Source organism: Pagrus major, chromosome 19, assembly GCF_040436345.1.
Source record: "Pagrus major chromosome 19, Pma_NU_1.0".
NCBI lineage: Eukaryota > Metazoa > Chordata > Actinopteri > Spariformes > Sparidae > Pagrus > Pagrus major.
Genome location: NC_133233.1, coordinates 30,272,397 through 30,293,504, shown reverse-complemented (window position 1 = coordinate 30,293,504; position 21,108 = coordinate 30,272,397). Strand labels below are relative to the sequence as shown.

Below are 21,108 nucleotides of genomic sequence, written 5' to 3'. Positions count from 1 at the left end.
GCTGATCCAACCCCCTGTCCCTGTCCTCTATCTCCACCTGTCCTGGATCCCTATGAGAGTTAAGAGCTGGTCAACTGATCAATGACCAGGACAGAATCCACATCAATCCTCCAGATTCTGAAGCTTTCCCCGGGAGGCTGACCAGTGAGAATCTCTGATCTGGCCCTGGTGTCTTTTTCAAAAATGTGAACCACCACCTCGGGTCACTGTTGACTGTTAAAACACACTCAACTAGCTTTGTGCGTGATAGACAGACGCAAGACAATATTAGATGAGTGCTGTATGTACTTGATCATGTGACTAAGGGAAATTACAGAGCTGTAGTACTCAGTCTAGATGCCGAAAAGGCGTTTGACTCGGTTCTCTGGCAGTACACATATCTGACGCTGAGAAGATTTGGATTTAAAGATGACTCAATTAGATGTTTTAAAACCCTATACTTTGCTCCAGATGCCAGAATAAAAATCAACGGACATCACTCACAGGCCATTGAGCTGGAGTGAGGCTGCGTCAAGGATGTCCTCTCAGCCCAGCTCTTCTCTCCCTATTTATTGAACCCTTAGCACAGTTAATTAGGGATGACCCGGTAATAAAAGGAATATTGGTCAGGCTTGAAGCAAAAGATTTGTCTATATGCGGATGACGTATTACTGCTTATAACAGCGCCAGAGGTTAGCATCCCTAGGTTGATGTCTACACTAAAAGACTTTGGAACCTTCTCTGGATATAAATTAAATGTGCAAAAAAACTACATTTTAAGCTATAACTACACTCCTCAAAAAGACATGCTAAATAAATTTGATTTTAAATGGAACTCAAAGGAAATTAAGTACCTGGGGGATTCGAATACCTAAAGATCTATCCAAAATATATGAAAGCAACTATGGTCCCATAAGTAAAAACATCAAGTCAGATATTGACAGATGGTCTCAACTGCCCTTAGACATGCACAATAGGATAGAAACAATAAAAATGAACCTACTTCCCCGACTCTTACATCTTTTCCAATCCCTGCCAGTAATGGTCACGCCAATGCAATTTATCGAATGGGATAAGTGGATCTCAAGATTCATATGGGCGGGTAGAAGGCGAAGGATTCAATTCAAAACACTGCAACTGTCTAAAGTGAAAGGGGGTAGATCACTGCCATGCTTGGCAGACTACTATAAGGCAGCACAATTGAGACCACTAGCATGCTGCTGCAACCCAAATTATACAGCAAAATGGAAGGATTTGGAAACTTCACAATAAGATATACCGTTACAATCTATACTGGGTAGTAAAATACTGTATGAGCAGCATTCTAGTGGCCTGGATCAATGGTCTAAAGTTTGCCTTCGAATTTGGTTTAAGGAATGTAAATCACCATTACTGGAAAGACAGTCTAAACTGCTGAGATGGGTTGCTTTTGACCCTGAATTCAAGCCCGCAAGGATTGACGGGAGGTTTAAACATTGGTATAGAAGGAGAATCACTTCTTATTGTTCAATTTCATCGAAGGGAGAATTTGATAGTTTTCATAAAATTTCAGATAAATATCGGTTAGAAAAATTGGATTTCTTTAGGTATCTTCAAATCAGGTCTTATTTTAATGATGAGATAAAACCAACAGAGGAATGTGAGACCAACTTAATTGACATATTTATTGACATGTACGAAAATAAGGACAATAACAAACTTGTTTCAAAACTGTACTCCCGTATTCGATCTAATAAGAAACGCTCAACAGATAAGGTTAGATTAAAGTGGGAGAAAGAATCTGGAACTGTCATCACAGAAGGAAAGTGGTTGAATATCTGCTCTGTGCAGTCAACTTCCACTAGTTCTGGTCTCTGGAGAGATTTCTGCTGGCGGGATCTGGTTAGAGATTTCATAACTCCTAAGTTAAAATGTGTGCAGACAGGGGGGAGGGTCAGAGGTCTGTGTTGGAGGAACAGCTAGCAGACCATTTTCATATATTTTGGAGCTGCCCAGCTATTCAGCCAGTTTACTGCTCTTTTTCTACAATCCATTTGGGCAATATTGCACCCCATTTACTGGTGCGAGACAAATATCTTTTAAAAATATTTTTAGCAGCCAGCAAGAAAGCTGTAACCCGAAAATGGTTGCAGGCCACACCTCCAACAGAGACAGACTGGATTGATATTGTGACTAATATTCAAAATATGGAAAGGATGACCTTTTCGCTAAGTCTAAGGATGGATAAGTATTTGCAATACTGAGAAAAATGGATTGTGTTTGTGACCACAAGAGATGCTCACTGAGCCATTACTGTATGAACTGACCTGTATCTCCATCAGTATAATGTCTTTATGAATGTGTAGGTGACCAACTGTTTGTTCTATGTTTTTCTGTATGTTGTATGTTGTTTATGTTCTTTCTATAAAAATAAAGAAAAAAAAAACAAAAAACACTCAACTAATGAGCAAAAAGCCATAGGCCGTCCACAAGCTTAGTGGCCTGAAAAGGTGCACCTGTATCAGCTCAGTCTCATCCGTTCTCTTTTCTGGGTATTGAGACAAGATGAGCAACGAGTTACAGCACATTATCTCATCTGCCAGTGTGTTCCCACAGAAGGCAAAACTTTCTTTTTTGCATTTGGAGATTACATACAATGTCAATGCAAAGACGCAAGTGTGCATCTCTTCATGCTGGGCAACACAATCATATTTGAAATTCACACCATTTAAAAATAGTCCTTGTAAAGTCCTGCAAAAATTCCTGTAAATCACAGGGCATTGCTGAGTGTCGTTTACTCAGCTGCTCCAAGCCTCCAGCTCAGGAAGAGAGCTTCCAGGGGAGTCTCATCAGATTCTGATCCGGAGCAGTATACCGACGGGAGGAGAGCTCAGAGATTACTTTGTAACTTTTGGGATTAAAAAATGGTATGTATCAGACTGACTGCAGCAGTGATCCGGAGGTGACCGCCATTGTCGGGTGTTTGTTCTGTAATGTTGAATGCTGACTGGAGCTGGAGGGGAAATGTAGTTTACTTCATGAACGTTACATTACATAGGAGAGGGGAAAATGAAGAGAGAGAACCAGAGTCTCTACATAGTACTGACTTCACTCAGAGTTGTGTGAATGAACACAAATGATCCCTCTTTCCTGCTAAAAACAATCTAGACAAACTGACAGGAAGCCACTGTGTTCAGGTGTGTTAGATTCTACCTGCTGGAGAGCGCAGTTGGGTGGAGTTGGAGCGTGTCCGTCTCCTGCCTCGTCGCCGCAGTGTGTTGATGGCGTCGGCCGGATCTATAGTGGTGGCACCATGGGTGGAGTTGGCCTGGTCATCATGGTGACGGAGAATGTCAGTCTCCATGGTAACTGTCTGGTCCCACAGTCCATGGCACTGCAGTGGAGGATGTGGAAGGTGGAGTAAATCGTGGAGTACTTCATGGTTCTTTACCTTGAGTAAGGCTTGGTGGTATAATTTAGTGTTTTCTACCTTGAGTATGGCTCGGTGGTAGAACAAAGCGAGCAGCTGCAGCAGGTCATACAGAACGTAGCCTTCCTTCTTCTCCACCCCCAGGATGTTTGGCGGGTGGAAAGGTTTGGAACGGTCCACCTCCAGCTTCTGGTTGAAAGGAAAGAAACCAAACTGGAAGAAATACTTGATGACAATGGTGACCTGAGGACACAGGGAGACAGACAAGTAGACTAAGTGTAACGCCTGTTCACAGATGTTTTAAATAAAGGTAGGTGACAGCAGCAGAGTAGTGTGCACCTCGGTGTAGATGATGGCTGTCATCCAGAAGGTCTTACTGGGTCGAGGGACGGACAGCGTCGCCCACAGAAACACCAGAACAGGAAGTACCAGTGTCAGGCAGCTGGCTGACACCATGTGGTTCAACACGATGACCAGGTAACACACTGTCTCCGACCTGACAGAAGGAGGTGATCATTTTCTCGGCACACAGACAGAATGTGTGGAGTTACCTGTGGTGCAGAGCTTACCTTGCTGCCAGGATGTTGTAGAGGGCATAGCATAGCTGGAGCAGCTGGTGTTGGTTGCTATAGAAATGGTCCGATGACTCAAGCTCCTCATTGTAAAAAGTCCTAAAGCACAATATGTGGATCAGCAGCAGCTTACAGGTGAATGACCTTTGTGACTCACTTATGACTCACCTGTTCCTAAGCAGTTCGCAGGCTGTCAGCTCCTGAGTGTGAGATGCCAGTGGACAGGAAGTGGAGGCAGAGTCAGACAGGAAATCACTCCTCTCACCTGGAGTGTGAACCAGCAGCCGCCTCCTGAATCCTGACCCCGCCTCCCCCCTCTTCCCCCTGTGTTCCCCCTCCTCCCCCTCCTGCACATCCAGGCCCAGAGCGAGGCTGTAGGAGGGGGGGAGGATGGGAGAGGAGGGGGTAGACGGGGAGGAGGCACTGGGGAAGGTATGAGCTGGTTGTTTGTCCACAGGAAGTTGCTGGTTTGATTCTCCACCACTGTTCAAACAGAGACAAATTAAGAATACTAAGTGACTGAACTTTCATGCCAATAAAGCCCCTTTTGAACTGACTGAGCTAATGCTGTGCTAATGCTAAGCTTAAGCTACGCTAATCTTCTGAGGCAACAAACTGCACAGAGATAAAAACTATCCCTATGTTAACATGCTCACCACTACATCAGATGTGTCAAAACAAAAAGACTCCTGTCTGTCTGTCTGTCTGTCTGTCCTTCTTCAGTCAAATATAACCCTTTAAATGTATATATAGTTGACAAATGTATTTTATTGTATATGAATGTTTATATTTTTAACAATTGTATATATTTTTTATTAATATATATGTTGTTTATGAATGTTTCTATTGTTCATGTTCTTTCAGAAGAACCCACCTGTGAGTCTGACTGATGTGTTCTTCCTCTGAGGATGATGAAGAGGACAAGGACTGGACTCTTGCCATCCTAAACAGTTTGGGTCGCCATCTTTGGCAGGTTTTAGCCACCGAGCATTCTTGGTATTCTTCACCTTTAACTTCCATGGCTGGATCACCTTCTGCTGAGGATGGAGCCCCCAAGGTTTCCTGTTGTGATACTGGTCCTGGTTCATCAGGACCATCAGCTCCTAAAACTGTTTCAGGTCCTAGTTCTGGTTTATCTGGATAATCTCCTCCTGGTTCAGTTTCTAGTTTCTCCTCTGCTGTCTGACCTGCTTCTTCTTCATCTGTATCAGGACTCAATCCTTCATCTTCCTCTTCCCTCCCCGTGTCTGTTGAGGTCTGCAGCTTGGCCTCATGGGTACTGTAGTCCAGGCCTGACTCTCTGGAGCTTTTCATCATCTGTTCTTGGTAGTAAACATGGATCGCCTCTCTGGTGGGAACATTACCCTGAACAAACAAACAAAAATAAATCAACTTCACTGATGCAGCCATGGCAGAAATCTTGGTTATAGTTGCAACACTTCTGTAGTCCTGAGTATACCTGCTTGGCCTGTTGCATTAGCATGCAGTGCTCGATGCGGAGGACGCTGGAGATGGCAATGTGTTCCTGACATAGTCCTCTGAGCCAGGCAGTCAGAGAGTCCAGCAGAGCCGACAGCAGAACCCAACAGAACCGCAACGTGTTGGAGAACCGACGCAGCACCGTGTCTGAAAAACATGACGGCTGATGATGATCATACTCATTCTCATTGTTCACATTGTTATATGGGAGAGTGAAGGTCTTACCCTACACTCAGTTTTATTTTACCTACCAATTAATCAGTTTGATGACATTTTAGCAAATTTGTGCCCAGTTTAGAATCTTCTTATCAAATGTGAATCCATTAAAATCAAGTTGAAATACACTCCAGAAAGGACTCTATATACATGGTTAAATAATGGCTAAATAAATAAGTAGTTTAAAATATGTATTGATCCAATATGAATGAAAATTGAACTGAAGAATGTAACTCCACTCTGAAACATTACTGGACCAACAGTGTGTTTGTAGTTTCAAAAATGATCTTGGGTAGACTACAGACACACAAATGTAATGACACCAAACACTGGTGGACCTTCTACCTGGTCCCTCCTCGGTTTCCTCCTTCTCGTCCTCCTCTTCATCCACCTGCGTCTCCTCCATCACTTCTATAACTCCAGCTGCTGAACAGAGGGAGGAAAAGTTACACTGATACGCAGATGACACACCACTCTACATTCATGATGAGTGGATCACATGCGGGATAGTTAGAGAGAGAGAACACTCAAGTTTGTATGTTGGGGTCATATTATTTCATTAACATTATTTCTGTGATATCACTTTAAATATTACTCAACAACATCTGGAGGCAGCTGTTCAGACTGCTGGCCTTTTTTAAACTTTATGTTTACATTGACATTTTAGGGTACTTAGCAGACGTTTTTGTCCAAAGCGACTTACAGTAATTCATACATTCATACACTGATGGCGGTGGCTGCCATGCAAGGTGCCAACCAGCACATCAGGAGCAATTTGGGGTGCAGTATCTTGCCCAAGGACACTTCGACATGCGGACCAGGAGAAATCGAACCAGCGACCTTCCGATAACAAGATGCTGGCTCTAACCCTGAGCCACAGCCACCCACATGTTATGTTACTGTTTAACTTCAACGTTTTAATCACTCAGTGAATTTCTTTGAATTTGTTTTTTTATTTTGTTCGGTGAAACAAATTTGTTGTTATGATGGGTTGAGGTCTCCCTCTGCTTGTTTGTTGTTGTTTTTATAATTTATGTTTACATACTTCCTTATTTTAAAAAGTTATATCAATGTATCACGCTCATTAAAAGAACACAGAGACATGACCATGTTTGATGTCTTGTAACTAATAAAAACAATCCCAGTCTGTCCAGGCTCCATCACTGTGGTGAACCCTCACTGGTAAACCTGAATACAACACACTGAATGTAAAATTAGATCAGCTTATGATCTGTAAAACATTAGCTTCTTACACATCTTTACTGTTCAAATTCTTTATTAGCTGCTACAACAAAAAAAATGATCTTATTTATCTCCATTAACTCCTCATGTTTCATTCTGAGCAGCTCGCCAACCACGGGCCGACATCGGGCCGACCACAGGCCAACACTGGGCTGATCACAGGCCGCTAGACATTACAGTGTTTTTTGTGAGAAGTTTGATGATGTACATGAGAAGCCAACAGTTACTCTGCTGCATCTGAATCATGGTTTACACCAGACAAGTGTTTACAGACTAAAGACAACCTTCATCCAAACATCCTTCTCTGTTTATCACTGCGGGAGGAAACACTTTCCTCTTCCTCCTGATCTCCTCCTCCTCACCTCCTGTCTTCTCTTCTCTCCGGTTCCTTCGTTCAGATGAGTTTTTCTTCCACATTTTCTTCTGGTTGTTGCGAGCTCTCATTGCTGTTCTGGAGTCTGTTATCCAGGCATGATAGACAAACTGAGAGAGAGAGAGAGAGAGAGAGAGAGAGAGACACAGGTGAGAGCGACAGACAGACAGACCAGAACTTTGAGCCTTCTTTTTACACTCTTGACCTCCTCTTCTTCCTGTAGGACACACTGCTGTCTTTTAACCACCATCATCATAAGAACAAATTTTGAGAATATGTTGACAATATTTCCTCTGACCTAAAGAATCCATAAGCTCTGACTGTCCTCTGTAGACTGGTGTTGTGACAGTGTCTTCAGCCTGATTTGTGGTCATTGATGAATCTTCAACATAAAAGTCTGTCAACACTTTCCTTTCACGTCACTGTTTTTATGTCGCGGAAACTTTTGATTGTGATTTGGTCAAAAACAAGTAGTAAGTAGTCTGGTTACCACGGAGTCATATAAAATCGGAAACATGGTGCAGCTCTTTAATTTTTGTTGAGCAACACTGATTAACAAGGCTGGGTGCCCTTCCATTTCTTTTTTTATCTTCCTTTGTTGACCATATCATGGTTAGTTTTATCAGTTTGGTCTTTAAATGCTTCTTTAAAACTCAAGAGAAGCACATTCGGATCTCTGACTGCCCCTACACTGGTTTCTGATGACTTTGAGACATGTTTTATTTATTACATTTTTAAGATGATATTGAAACACACAGAGAGACTTTCAGTTTCTGTGAAGCACTTTGTGACCTTGTCTTGAAAAGTTCTATATGCATAAATATATTGATTATTATAATAATTTATCAGCAGGTTAAGTTAATCTATCATAAATATCTCATTCTGTGTCAAACTGATGGTCTGATGGTCCCGCTGAGGACTCCTTCACGCCATCAGCATTTTGTCTCAGGTGACGTGTTCAAACCTGTAAGGCTGATTTCTCAGGTAGCGCCTTCTCCTTCTTCTCCTCTTCATCTTTCTTTTCCTCATCCTCCTCCTCCTCACTGTCCGTCTCAAACAGGTAGTAGTCACCACTCCTCACCACTGCAGACAGACAGACAGACAGATAGACAGGTATTTGAAAGACCAACATGTGCAGATAAAATAGCTGTGAATGTGCTGAAGAAGTTAGCTTTCAGGCCTTTCTGTCATAAAGTAACGTGGCTCACATTTTAAAAGATCCTTTTTTTAACACAATACACAATGTTTTCTAAACCTAACCAAACTGTGACAGACAAATTCAAACAATAACGAAAACCCTGAAAATAACTGAACTAAGTCTAAAAAGTAGAATTACTTTACCATTGTTTGCCTCCAATCAGACAGACAATCACCTGAAGATCAATATCAGCAAAAACATTTAGCCTATTGCTGTGTGCGTGTCAGTGTGTAAATTGAGAAGAACAAGTCATATTGCTTGTATGTGTCATACTTTGTCAATCAAGCCGATTCTGAAAGAAACGGACGCTTCACACACAAATGTTAACCCAGCAGCACAGAAGATCTCTAAAATCACCACAGAAGATCTCTAAAATCAACACAGAAGATGTCTATTATCACCACAGAAGATCAGGCGATTAGGAGAAACTCCCTCCAGGCTTTCCTCAGATATTGCGGTACAAATGTACCACGGACAAACTACAACCCAAACACATTCCTGCGTCACCTGACTTCCTAAGACCTTCCAGGCAGAGAGCCCTGAAGGTTAACTTCTCCCATTAACATGTGGGAGACTGAGGATGTCAGAGGTCATGTGACTCACTGGAGGCATGGTTTACCCAGGGTCTCCACCACTCCTTCTGCCCCTTCTTGCTTTCTTGACCTAAAAATGAAAACATGACAATTATAGCAACAGAACACACAGCTGTGTTTGTAACACTGTTACCAGGCAACCACTCTTTGCTTACACACCATCAGTATGGAAGCTGTCCTGGGTCAAACTCATCATTTTCTCTTTTCCTCTGCGGAACTTCTGCTGTCGAGATTTAATCCTCTCCATCCTGCAGGACAGAAAGGGGTTCACAAGCCAGACCAGTCTGAAGTGTCCAGGACAGGTTTTTCCATCAACAGCTGGTCCTGGACAGGTGTGTCCATCAACACTTTGTCTCACTCTCAGTGTTGGGGCTTGTTTCAGAAAACAGGATTTCACAAAAGCCATTTTCTGAAACAGAGCGCTGTTTTGACTCAGATTCATCATCTCAATTTTTTGACTCATTGGAATCATTTTGACTCAGAGTTATCTCATGTCATTATTGTTGTTTATAATTTATTATGTATTATTGGTATGTCTTAAACTTAATGAACTCAAACCTGTCTTTGACCGTGTGAAGCAGCCTCAGTGTCCTGGTTGTTTTGACTGCGTCTCATTATCTGGCCTCTTTAAACTCACACTTGTTTGGTTTTGACTGGAACTTGCTCTGTCTTGAGATTGTGTGGATTTGTTCTTGACACTTCTGCTTGTATTTGTGCAAGTGTCATGGGCATTTTGACTCAGACTTGTCTCAGCCTCGAGCCTGTTAGGACTAAGTCATGACTCATTTCTGTTTGGACTTGGACTCAACCTGGCTGGTCCTGACTGCACATGTGTTTGTGTCTTACTGTCTCTTCAGCAGGTCCATTGACGTCTTCTCCACCTCCAGTCTAGCTCTGACAGCTTTCACTGTGGTGGCCTCGAAGAGCTCCGCCCCCCTGCAGCGCACACACATTAACATCACGACTCTGTGTGTATTAATGTGTGTGTGTGTGTTGACGTGATTGTGAGTCCGTACCTGGAGGCCAGCAGTTGCGTATTTTGCAGGTCCAGGACCACATACAGGAAGTAGTGACTCCTGAAGACTCTCCTCTGCAGCAACAGGAAACAGAAACAGACACCGTCCCAGATGATCCCCGCTTCATCACTCGGCAACTCACACTGTTTACTGCTCTGCTGCTCCGCTGCAGGAAGTGACACATACACAAACAACAACACATCAACAACAGACAGACAGGCAGGCAGGCAGGCAGGCAGGCAGGCAGGCAGGCAGGCTGTTTGTCTGAAGCTCTACTGCTCTTCATCGTTTTGACTTGATGGTCTGACTTGGACTCGTCTCTGTATCACTGTTTTGACAGACATTTACACAGAACTTAAGAGAGACAGGTAGACAAACAGGTAGATACACAGGTGGTTTACATACGTTTGGTGTATCCTTTGATGGTGCAGGCCAAACTGAAGAGCTGAATCAGCCAACAGTGATTCAGTACCAACGACTTAATGAAACCACAGGCCAGGATCTGCACACATACAGGCAGAGAGACAGGCAGACAGAGAGAGAGAGACAGGCAGATAGACAGACAAGCAGACAGAGAGAGAGAGAGAGAGAGAGATAGGCAGATAGACAGGCAGACAGATAGAGAGAGAAATCAGCTTTTTTACCATATATATTTGTTTTCAGTATGAAGATGGGGTTAGGGTTAGGCTGTGGTCTCCATCTTGCACCTGGTGCAAAGAAACACACAACGCAGTACATGTGTCATTGCTAGTTTCTGACGAAACAATTTTATATTCACACAAAGCGCCCACGTTGTGCTAGTAGCTAATGGCACTTGCAGCCACTGTGCGCCCCTGGGCCTGTTGGTCTTAAAATGCGGTTTGGTCAGGAGCATTGATGGTGCATTGATGGTGCATTGATGGTGCATTTCTATCTTCAGGCAGCAGAAAGTGAAAAGGGCAATTAAAGTCCATATACAAAGAGATGTGTCTCAATCAACCAGGATAGGAAGACATTTTGACAATGATTTTGAGTCAACGGGTCACATGACCTGGAAGCTACTGAAAAAGATTTACATTAATAAATTTAAATTCAATATTAAGAGTTTTATTTAAGCAGTATAGTCTAAATTCAATGCTGAAATGTCTCCCTTTACTGGTTGAATGAGACACACCTCTTGGTTATTGGTTAGGCTTAGGGTTCTTCTGTTTTCTTTTATTAATATTTAATTGAAAAATCTTTTTTTTCAGTAGCTTCCAGGTCATGTGACCCAGTGACTCAAAACCAATGCCAAATCACATAATTACAGTTGATGATGAAAAGTCAACAAAGTTAACCTGCTGTTTCTCGTACGTTAATGAAATGATGCACTTATTACACACACAGATACATACAGCAGCACCCCTTCTCCTGCAGATTTGCCCTCTACAACATCCGCAGGATCCGGTCTTTCCTCACAAAGGACGCGACGCAACTCCTGGTTCAATCGCTGGTCATCTCCCGCCTCAACTACTGCAACTCGCTCTTGGCTGGACTCCCAGCCTCTGCGACTAAACCGTTGCAACGTATCCAGAACGCTGCAGTGCGCCTCATTTTCAATCTACCCAAACTCTGTGCCATGTGACCCCCCTCCTCCGTAACCTCCACTGGCTTCCTGTTGCGGCCCGCATCAGATTCAAGACCATGGTGCTGGCCTTCAAGGCCGTCAACCAAACTGCACCCATCTACCTCCAAACACTGGTCAGACCACACGCCCCTGCGCGAGCACTTCGCTCTACTACATCAGCTGGCCAACTGATACTGCCATCGCTAAGAGCAAACAAAGACCGCCCAGTGAAGTTGCGACTCCTCTCTGTTCTGGCACTGAGGGGCACTGAGGTGCCAGAACAGAGAAGAGTCGTGACTCCCGATCAATGTCAGGACAGCAGAGTCACTCGCCATCTTTCGCAAAAGACTCAAAACTCACTTGTTCAGACTTCACCTCGACCCTGCATAGCATTACTCCCTCCCCTCCCCACACCCCCCCACCAAAAAAAAAAAAAAAATTATAATATGCACTTGTATGTTCCTACCTTTAGCACTTACATCATAGCACTTATGAAAGGTATCCTTGATAAATGGCAGCTACTTTGCTCGGAAGAGGGCTTGAATATAATTCTATCTTTTCTACTTTATCAACGGTGATATGTTGTGGTTTCTTTCTTGTGACAAATGTACTTATTGTAAGTCGCTTTGGACAAAAGCATCTGTTAAATGCCCTAAATGTAATGTAAATGTTAATGTAATATATTGGAACAGCTGCTCACCTCAGTCTGTTGACAGACATCCCAAACAACATGCACACTGCCTCGTACCTTTGTGCCTATTTTTACAACTCTTTTCATATTTGAATATTTTCTATACCCATAAAGGTTTATCGTTATTATTACGATGATGATGATGATTATACATCTTACCGACAGAATATTCTTCATGGTGATGACAAACACATTGTAGCCAATCAGACAGTCCCAGTACACCAGGATGGATTTGACTGGTTTCAGCAGCAGGTCTCCACCCACCAACAGGAAGTAGAAACATGCCACCAGGTAACCCATACAGAAGATACTGATCCTGGAAGAGGAAGTACAAACATGCCACCATGTAACCCATATAGAAGATACTGATCCTTAAAAAAGAGGGAAGGGTCATCACATCACTGAATCTTTGATACCAGACTGTGGTGACAGTTGTGTTGAAGTCAATGGGAGATGATGGAGAAACACACTAACTTTTCTTCTGATGAAGAAATGCCTCCAGAAAATGAAGTAACACACTACAGAGAGTAGGTTAACAGCTGATTCTTTCCCCCAAATGATTGACAGAACTGACGAGGCAGGTCCGACTGATGAGACTGCACTTAAACCACGAACAGCAGCACAAACAGGATCTTTCCTGCACAACTTTAAGGGGTGAACAACGTGTTGATTTAAAAATAAGGTGTTCTTTTATTTTCTGGAGGCATTTCCTCATCAGAAGTCATACAATGTACATATGTTGGGCTGTAGTGTGCTTCTCCATCATCTCCCATTGACTTCAATGAGGCTGTCAACACAGTCTGGAACCAAAGATTCAGTGATGTAATGACCCTCCCTTTTTTTTAGGTCCCTTGCCAGGAAAAGGAAGTAGTTGTAGATGGAGTGGATGCACAGGTGTATCCTTTGCAGCCTTACAGGTTTTACAAAAACTCAGGTGTAGTCCTTGACTTAATCCAGAATATTTGGGTTTTACAAACGTTTTGTTCTTTGAATCTGAGACTCCTGGTTCTGTTTTCAGCAGCATTGATGTTTCCTAAAGAGAGCATTTAAATTCAGGTACCTGTGGCCATGCCTACTCACCTAGTGGTACCAGTGATGAAGATGATGGTGAGAACGAACCAAAACATGTAGCTGAAGATGATCACTTTCATCATGTCCAGGTAAGACCTATACATACAGAGGTCAAAGGTCAGACAGGTAAACAGACAGACAGGGAGAGAGGCAAGCAGGCAGTGGGTGGAGCTTACCTGCACATCATGAAGTCAGGAACCGTGCTGAGACGGAGTCGTCTGATTAGATCAGAGATGTGTCCCTCGTCTTCATCCAGCTCACAGTTGTCTCCTGCGAGGATCTGAACCGACGCCTGGAGCTCCTCTTCAAAGACCTGCAGCTGCAGGGAGGCACCGAGGAGGAGCAGGAAGTCATCTGGAAGATCAGGAAACAGACAACTGTAACAGATATCATCAGCCAACATTTGACATGTTCAGGTTTTACCTTCAAATGAATCCACAACTTTAGATTTTAATAAATGTTTTGGATTTTTATAAAATCAGAAACCTGGATTTTCAGATTTGGTCAAAAAACATGTTTAATCCTAAATTCCTAAATTTGTGGTGAGGACCAAGATTTATTTCTGAAAGTCTCAAGAAACTGAAACTGAACCGTAAAAATATAAATTTTTGCTCTAAGAACTTGGATTTGTTTGGATATGCTACGGCAGTTCTGCTATGGCAACAGCACCACATGAAGATGCAGCGGCATGTAGCTCCTCCAAATTGTGCAACATTTGTGTTTTTTTAACTATGACTTTGTACGACTTTGTTGCTGAAACACATACTGCTTAGGGCAGAAATACGGTCATCATCATTGGAGAAAAAAGCGTATTTTTTGGACTAAGAGCGGCAGACTTTGAGACCGGCATCTTTCGACCATCTAACCTGACTGTTTGGACCGCCCAGGTAGGAAGAGAGCCAGAAAAAGAGCCATTCTAAACCAACTTGGTTAAAGGCTGCTCCGGGCTAATGTCTGCTCGCAGGAATAGGAAATGGTCCTCAGGCTGTTGTAGCCACAGAGACCTGTCTCCACCACAACATCTCTGATCAAGCTGTTGCACCCGACGGGCGGATCATGTGCTGAGCCGACAGAGAGCAGGACTACAGCTGGACCAGGAGAGGTGGACTCTGTGTTTACATCATTTGTGCTGACAGAGAGCAGGACTACAGCTGGACCAGGAGAGGTGGACTCTGTGTTTACATCATTTGTGCTGACAGAGAGCAGGACTACAGCTGGACCAGGAGAGGTGGACTCTGTGTTTACATCATTTGTGCTGACAGAGAGTAGGACCACAGCTGGACCAGGAGAGGTGGACTCTGTGTTTACATCATTGGTGCTGACAGAGAGCAGGACTACAGCTGGACCAGGAGAGGTGGACTCTGTGTTTACATCATTGGTGCTGACAGAGAGCAGGACTACAGCTGGACCAGGAGAGGTGGACTCTGTGTTTACATCATTTGTGCTGACAGAGAGTAGGACCACAGCTGGACCAGGAGAGGTGGACTCTGTGTTTACATCATTGGTGCTGACAGAGAGCAGGACTACAGCTGGACCAGGAGAGGTGGACTCTGTGTTTACATCATTGGTGCTGACAGAGAGCAGGACTACAGCTGGACCAGGAGAGGTGGACTCTGTGTTTACATCATTTGTGCTGACAGAGAGCAGGACCACAGCTGGACCAGAAGAGGTGGACTCTGAGTTTATAACATCAATGCTTGGTGCTCACACATATACAAAGTTGATGGACTGTGTTTCCCAGGTGTCCAACTTTGAGGTGAAGATGCTGACCACATTATCATCACCATCTTGTTGCTGTTGTTTACATTAACCCAGATGCAGATTCCAAAGATGTGTTAAGTGTTTATCTGTATATATGTTCTGTAATTTGTGTAACACGAAGAAATTTACAAACTTTCATTCTGTTGTGCAACCTTTTGTTGTATAATGACAAATAAATTACCTTGTACCATGTAGATGTGTAAACTGACTACTCTACGAAAGTAAAATGTTAATATATGTGATGAAATGATTTCTTTGTATTCAGGAAGTTTTTCACTTGTCATCTCATGCTAAATGATGACGATGATGACGATAATGATCTTACAAAGGAGGAAGATTGGGTTCGGTGGGGTCAGGTGATCGGGGAGGAAGAGCCACTTCACCACATTCGAGTCCATGTTGGAGGATGGAGGTCTCCAGGGATAATCTGAAAATACAACAGATCTGCTGCTGTGACAAAAACATTCATATTTTCCTGAATTGTCAGATTTAATTCCGATTTTAGGAAAGAAAAAAAAAAAAAAAAAATCAGTCTAACCATTTGTAATAAATGTTTTAGTTCCAAAATCAGAAATCAGTTTCATCTCGAGTCTTTGCTCAGCACAGAGACATGAAGCAGAGGGAAACTGTTCTGGATCCATCAGGGGAGAAAAACAATTCGTCTTCCAACATGTTTTTTAATCTTTTCAGAATAAAAGCCTTTATAAATGTCCTAAGATGGTTTCTGAACTAAATTGTGGAGTAAATAATTCCAACAGGAAGATATCAGTTGAGTTTGTACCTTTGCAGGCAGCAGGAGGGAATCCAATACACAGCATATACTGGAAACACAGCACCCCTGACAGGAAATAGCAGTACTTGGGCCAAACTGAGGCGATGCGCTTCCTGCTGCGACATGATAGGACGGTGATGAGACCAAAGGCGTGGCCTACAGCAAACAGATCCATTCGTTGACCAATCACATTCACAGCCAACAGAAAGCAAGTCTGCGGAAGAGTGTGGGAATGTTTAAAACAGGCAAGTGATTATATCACAGGGTTCTACTTCAGACTCCTCAAAACATAACGAGTAATGGCCCAGTCGAAAAAACTATAGTAACAGTCCATTCATTAAACCAGCTCCCCAACGTGCAAACAGTGCAAATATCTACAAAAGGTGAAAAATGAAAGAAAAAAAAAATCTGTACAAGATGATCAGAATAGCAATGAAAACTGAGTCCCTTAATGACTCAATGTCTTCCAGATAGAAACGGACACAAAGCAACCAAACCAAGACTGATTTCACAAGACCAAGATGGCCCCCTTTTAACTAACAGCCCCTCCCCTGGACGTATTTATTGACATGAAAATACACATTTGACCATTTCATCTGGCAGACAAAACAATTACAGCCCATTTAACATTAGTGTATTTTACACATACATTTCCCACCGCTGTCTAAATATTTCCCCCATAACCAAAGCAAGTTAATTGGCAACAAAATCCATTGAAAAATAAAACATATTCATGTTGATCACATGACCTTCAAAACACACGAAGCGATCTTTTTAAAAGAAGGAAGTTGTTACACCCTTGTTTTGCCAGTCAACCTTATGAATGGGAGATGACAAGATGACCGTGCAGCGTTTCATCAAAGGCTGAATATTAATAATGTTTGTGTGAATATATGTGTTCAGGGAACAGAACAACCAGGTGTGCAGCCGTGATCGCCCTACTGAAACAGTTAAGGAGAGAGGGATAGTTGGGAGGTGTTTTAAATACATGGTGAACGGATCGGAGAAATGTTTGGCGTGTGTGTAACCCTAACCATTAATGCTATGCTGACATGTGTGCATCTCACCTCCAGTCCAAACTTGTAGAAGTAGTAGTTGAGGAAGTACTTCACACAGCTTAGCACGCTGTCGTCCAGGTGACGCCTGGTGATGTCATGAAACAACGTTCTGGTGGGGGGCGGGACTTTGTTGTGCCGGAGACGGTAGAGCTCCTGGTGTCTGTAAACAGTCACCTCGAAGGCTAACAGCGCCAACATCATCAGGTTATACTGTAGAGACAGGTTAGCATAACGCTAAGTTATCAGAGCTAACAGTGCTGATTAAAGTGTGATTGGTTGTGATGTCACTCGTGTTTTTAGTGATGTCACTCCTCACCCTCAGGTAATCAAGCAGTTTTCCGTCTGTTTTACGAAGCCCCACCCACTGGGCGGGGTCAACTGGGCCAGAGTACAAAACAGAGTGGGACAAGTCGGTGCTGGAGTTACCTGGCTGCAGAGAGACAGACAGGCATTTGGTTGTTGCTACAGTTTGTGAAAAGTAAAATATTAGATATAGAGAAGATGACTGGTTGCTCTATTTAACACAATAAAGGCAAAACTAGTGATTCCAGAGGCAGTCCGGTCTTCATCAGGGCTCCAAACAAACACTACCATGTGGCTCAACCTGTTTGTAGCCACAGCCAGTAGGAGGCATTCACATGACCCAGATAATGACATAACTATTACACTCAGTGGTTGGTTGGTTAGAGGACCCAAACACAGAAACCAGAACAGGGAATAGAACACACAAAGGATTTATTGAAAAACTTAAAGAGTCGTCGGGGAGTGGAGGTGAGCTCCGGCTCAGGCTGGTGGCTCCGCACAAAAAAACACGAGTTGCTAACGAGTATCCTCGAGCTAACTGTTTGGACCATATACCACGTCAAACTGACAAAATCATCTGGCAGCGAGACAATGAGGACTAGTATTTCAGCCGGTGTTGATTACCACAATGCACTGCAGGTGTCATGTGAATGTCAGACAGAAACCCTGCCCAGCTCTCCAGTGCACCTCTGTAACACACAAGCACAAAAACAACCACAGCCAGAGCCCCAATATGACCACACCAGGTGAAACACATTCAAGTTAATGAAGCAATGAAACAACAACAGATGAGATGACACAAAAGGTTGATATGGGTCATGTGAATAACTCTTATTGGCTGTGGACACAGCCAGGTGTTGTTTGAAGACCTGATGTCTGAAACATGTTGGCTTTTGTAATGATTTAGCCATGACAATAAAGGCTTTTTAATATTGCCGTCCTCCTTTTATTGATATTTCCTTTTTTGGAGTGCCTAAATATATGAGACGTCTCAGAGAAAGGCAGACAGACAGGTTATACAGGGTTACCATGGTGCAGTTATAGGAGTATCTGGCTGGTTGGACGAAGTTGAGTTGGTACAACATCTTACAGACGGTCACCACACATGTCCAAACTGTACACATTCCCGACAGCAAGGGGCGCCACGGCCTGCACGGCAGAGCCACGGCCACACACAGCACGAAGAGCAGGTTAAACACACACACCTGAGGAGAGACAGACAGGGTTAACACACACACCTGAGGAGAGACAGACAGGTTCAACACACACCTGAGGAGAGAGAGAAACAGGCTCTGACCTCCTTCACAGAGACCCAGATGATGTAGGAGGAGACGATCTTGACGATGTGCAGTTCCAGGAGCCACCAGAGGAGGTGCTGCAGGCGCTGCAGGGACAAGAGGAGGCGCAGGAACAAAACAGAGAGACGATCCACCACCAACCTCCAAGAGACCAGCACTGAGGAGGAGGAGACATGAGGAGTTAACTTCCTGTTTAAAACTCACCTGTCACCGGTATGATCATGATGACGCAGTGGGTTTACCTGCCATGGGGTCAGACAGGGTTTCCCCATCAAACATACAGGGATACTCTTCCTCCTCTTCCTCCTTCTTTATCCACTTCTCCTCTGTCTCCTCCTGTCTCTCCCTCTGTCCTCCTCTCTTCTCCTCCTCAAGGAGGAGTTGAGGAGCTCCACCCACAGACAGGTCAAACAGGCTGCCGTCAGAGTGGACCAACCTGCCATTACACACAGAGGTCACTGATTGGACAGGAGGACGTCACATGTTGTTGACCTGTGACCAGCAGATCGGTTTGTGTGTGTGTGTGTGTGTGTGTGTGTGTGTGTGTGTGTGTGTGTGTGTGTGTGTGTGTGTGTGTTACCTGGTGATGGTGCTGTTGTGTGTGTCCACTACAGTCTTCAGGTCAGTCAGCTGCAAGAACGGCTCGTGGAAGTAATGCAGGTGTACGATACACACCTGCAGAACAATATTAGGTCAACATTCAATGAAACACAGCAGAAGAAAAAGACAAAGGAACCAATCGTCAAACTGTCTGATGTTCTGTAAGAACGTGTCTGAGTACCAGGAGGAAGGCAGCTGGGATGAAGATCTTTGTGAAGAGAACTGGAACTGAAAACTTCTCCAAACCCACATCCTCCAGCCTGGAGAGACAAGGATACCATAGACACAGTAGAGACATTAGAGATAGTCAAGACATTAGAAATAGTAGAGACAGTAGGGACAGACATTAGAGACAGTCAAGGCATTAGAGACAGTAGAGGCATTAGAGATAGTAGAGACATTAGAGACATTAGAGAAAGTAGAGACAGTTGAAACATTAGAGACAGTAGAGACATAAGAGACATTCAAGACATTCAAGACATTTGAGATAGTAGAGGCATTAGAGACAGTAGAGATGGTTGACACATTAAGAGATAGCAGAGACAATAGAGACAGACATTAGAGACATTATAGACAGTAGAGACAGTTGAGATATTAGAGACATTAGAGATCAGAGACATAGCAGAAAATAGAGACAGAGATATTTGAATCAGTAGAGACAGTAGATGAAACACCTGTGAGTGCTGAGTCCACTGTAATAGCTCCAGGTGTGAGGGGATGAGGGGAACTGGAAGGTGTAGACTAGGATCAGAACCAGCATCGAGTAAACCACCACAGCTACCCAGAAACCCCTGAGCAAGGCACGCCAACGCTCGTAGTTCAACTACGGAGACAGACAGACAGGTCGATGCTGTCAATCAGGTCACATCAGAACCAGAACAACAACAATCTAACCAGTGATCCATCCAAACAGAAGCCCCGCCCACTGACACAAATCAACACAGGATTGGACATTCAAATTCAGTGTTCATCCAATCAGAGCTAAGATTAAAACTCTACATCTGACTCCAGAACAGGTCACAATAACCAGCAGCAGTACAGTACAGTACAGTACAGTACAGTAGTAATACTTGCAGTACTTGCAGTACCTGGTAGAGGGCGACGCAGCAGAGGAACATGACCATGTAGATGACTTTGTAGAGGACAATTTTCCCCTCAAAACTAACGAAGAAGAACATTGTCCCACACACGTAGATCCAGTATTTAACAAACATCCTGGTAACCACGGCAACCAGAGCCTCCATCTTAACTCCTCCTCCTCTCTGCAGGAGCAGCACCTCCTCATACAACACCTCCTCCTCCTCCTTCTTCTCCTGCAGGTCTTCATCTGCCCTCTGCTCTTCTGGAGGACATACAAAAACAGACAGGTTATCACCAGACAGACAGGTGACTGGTTAGTGAGACAGGTGATCATCAGACAGACAGGTGATCAGTCAGTGAGACAGGTTCTTACCCTTGATGTGGACAGTGATGGTAGACAGCTGTGTGTCTGTCTGTCTGTCTTTCTGTCTGTCTCTCTTCTCCGTCAGTGCCTGACGCAGCAGCAGCCAGAAGGTCAACAGACACATCAACTGCAACAGTGACAAATTCAACATCACCATCACCACCATCAACATCATCATCATCTTCATCATCATCATCACCATCACCACCATCAACATCATCTTCATCACCACCATCATCATCATCATCTTCACTATCATCATCATCATCTTCATCACCATCACCACCATCATCACCATCTTCATTGTCACCATCATCATCATCACCATCAACATGATCATCACCATCATCTTCATCACCATCACCACCATCATCATCATCATCATCTTCACCATCATCATCATCATCATCTTCACCATCATCATCATCATCACCATCAACATGATCAT

General features: G+C 43.6%; 1 protein-coding gene across 2 annotated transcripts in view; it reads right to left on the bottom strand.

Annotated features, from left to right (window-relative positions):
• Positions 1-21,108, bottom strand: part of LOC141014521 (piezo-type mechanosensitive ion channel component 2-like) — a 56,760-nt gene that overhangs the window by 8,268 nt on the left and 27,384 nt on the right. For both annotated transcript variants that reach the window (XM_073488345.1, XM_073488346.1), the window contains 30 exons: positions 20,670-20,787; positions 20,305-20,558; positions 19,891-20,039; positions 19,398-19,476; positions 19,197-19,291; positions 18,859-19,052; positions 18,616-18,773; positions 18,347-18,523; positions 17,332-17,445; positions 17,025-17,225; positions 15,967-16,171; positions 15,511-15,612; positions 13,601-13,778; positions 13,434-13,520; positions 12,513-12,669; positions 10,483-10,579; positions 10,078-10,243; positions 9,908-9,997; positions 9,221-9,309; positions 9,072-9,131; positions 8,235-8,353; positions 7,260-7,380; positions 6,001-6,081; positions 5,420-5,586; positions 4,835-5,325; positions 4,129-4,443; positions 3,958-4,059; positions 3,728-3,884; positions 3,449-3,631; positions 3,172-3,352 (listed from right to left, as the gene is read on the bottom strand). In XM_073488345.1, coding sequence (XP_073344446.1) covers positions 3,172-3,352; positions 3,449-3,631; positions 3,728-3,884; positions 3,958-4,059; positions 4,129-4,443; positions 4,835-5,325; positions 5,420-5,586; positions 6,001-6,081; positions 7,260-7,380; positions 8,235-8,353; positions 9,072-9,131; positions 9,221-9,309; positions 9,908-9,997; positions 10,078-10,243; positions 10,483-10,579; positions 12,513-12,669; positions 13,434-13,520; positions 13,601-13,778; positions 15,511-15,612; positions 15,967-16,171; positions 17,025-17,225; positions 17,332-17,445; positions 18,347-18,523; positions 18,616-18,773; positions 18,859-19,052; positions 19,197-19,291; positions 19,398-19,476; positions 19,891-20,039; positions 20,305-20,558; positions 20,670-20,787 — 4,687 coding nt within the window. The remainder of the gene's footprint in view (positions 1-3,171; positions 3,353-3,448; positions 3,632-3,727; positions 3,885-3,957; positions 4,060-4,128; positions 4,444-4,834; positions 5,326-5,419; positions 5,587-6,000; positions 6,082-7,259; positions 7,381-8,234; positions 8,354-9,071; positions 9,132-9,220; positions 9,310-9,907; positions 9,998-10,077; positions 10,244-10,482; positions 10,580-12,512; positions 12,670-13,433; positions 13,521-13,600; positions 13,779-15,510; positions 15,613-15,966; positions 16,172-17,024; positions 17,226-17,331; positions 17,446-18,346; positions 18,524-18,615; positions 18,774-18,858; positions 19,053-19,196; positions 19,292-19,397; positions 19,477-19,890; positions 20,040-20,304; positions 20,559-20,669; positions 20,788-21,108) is intronic.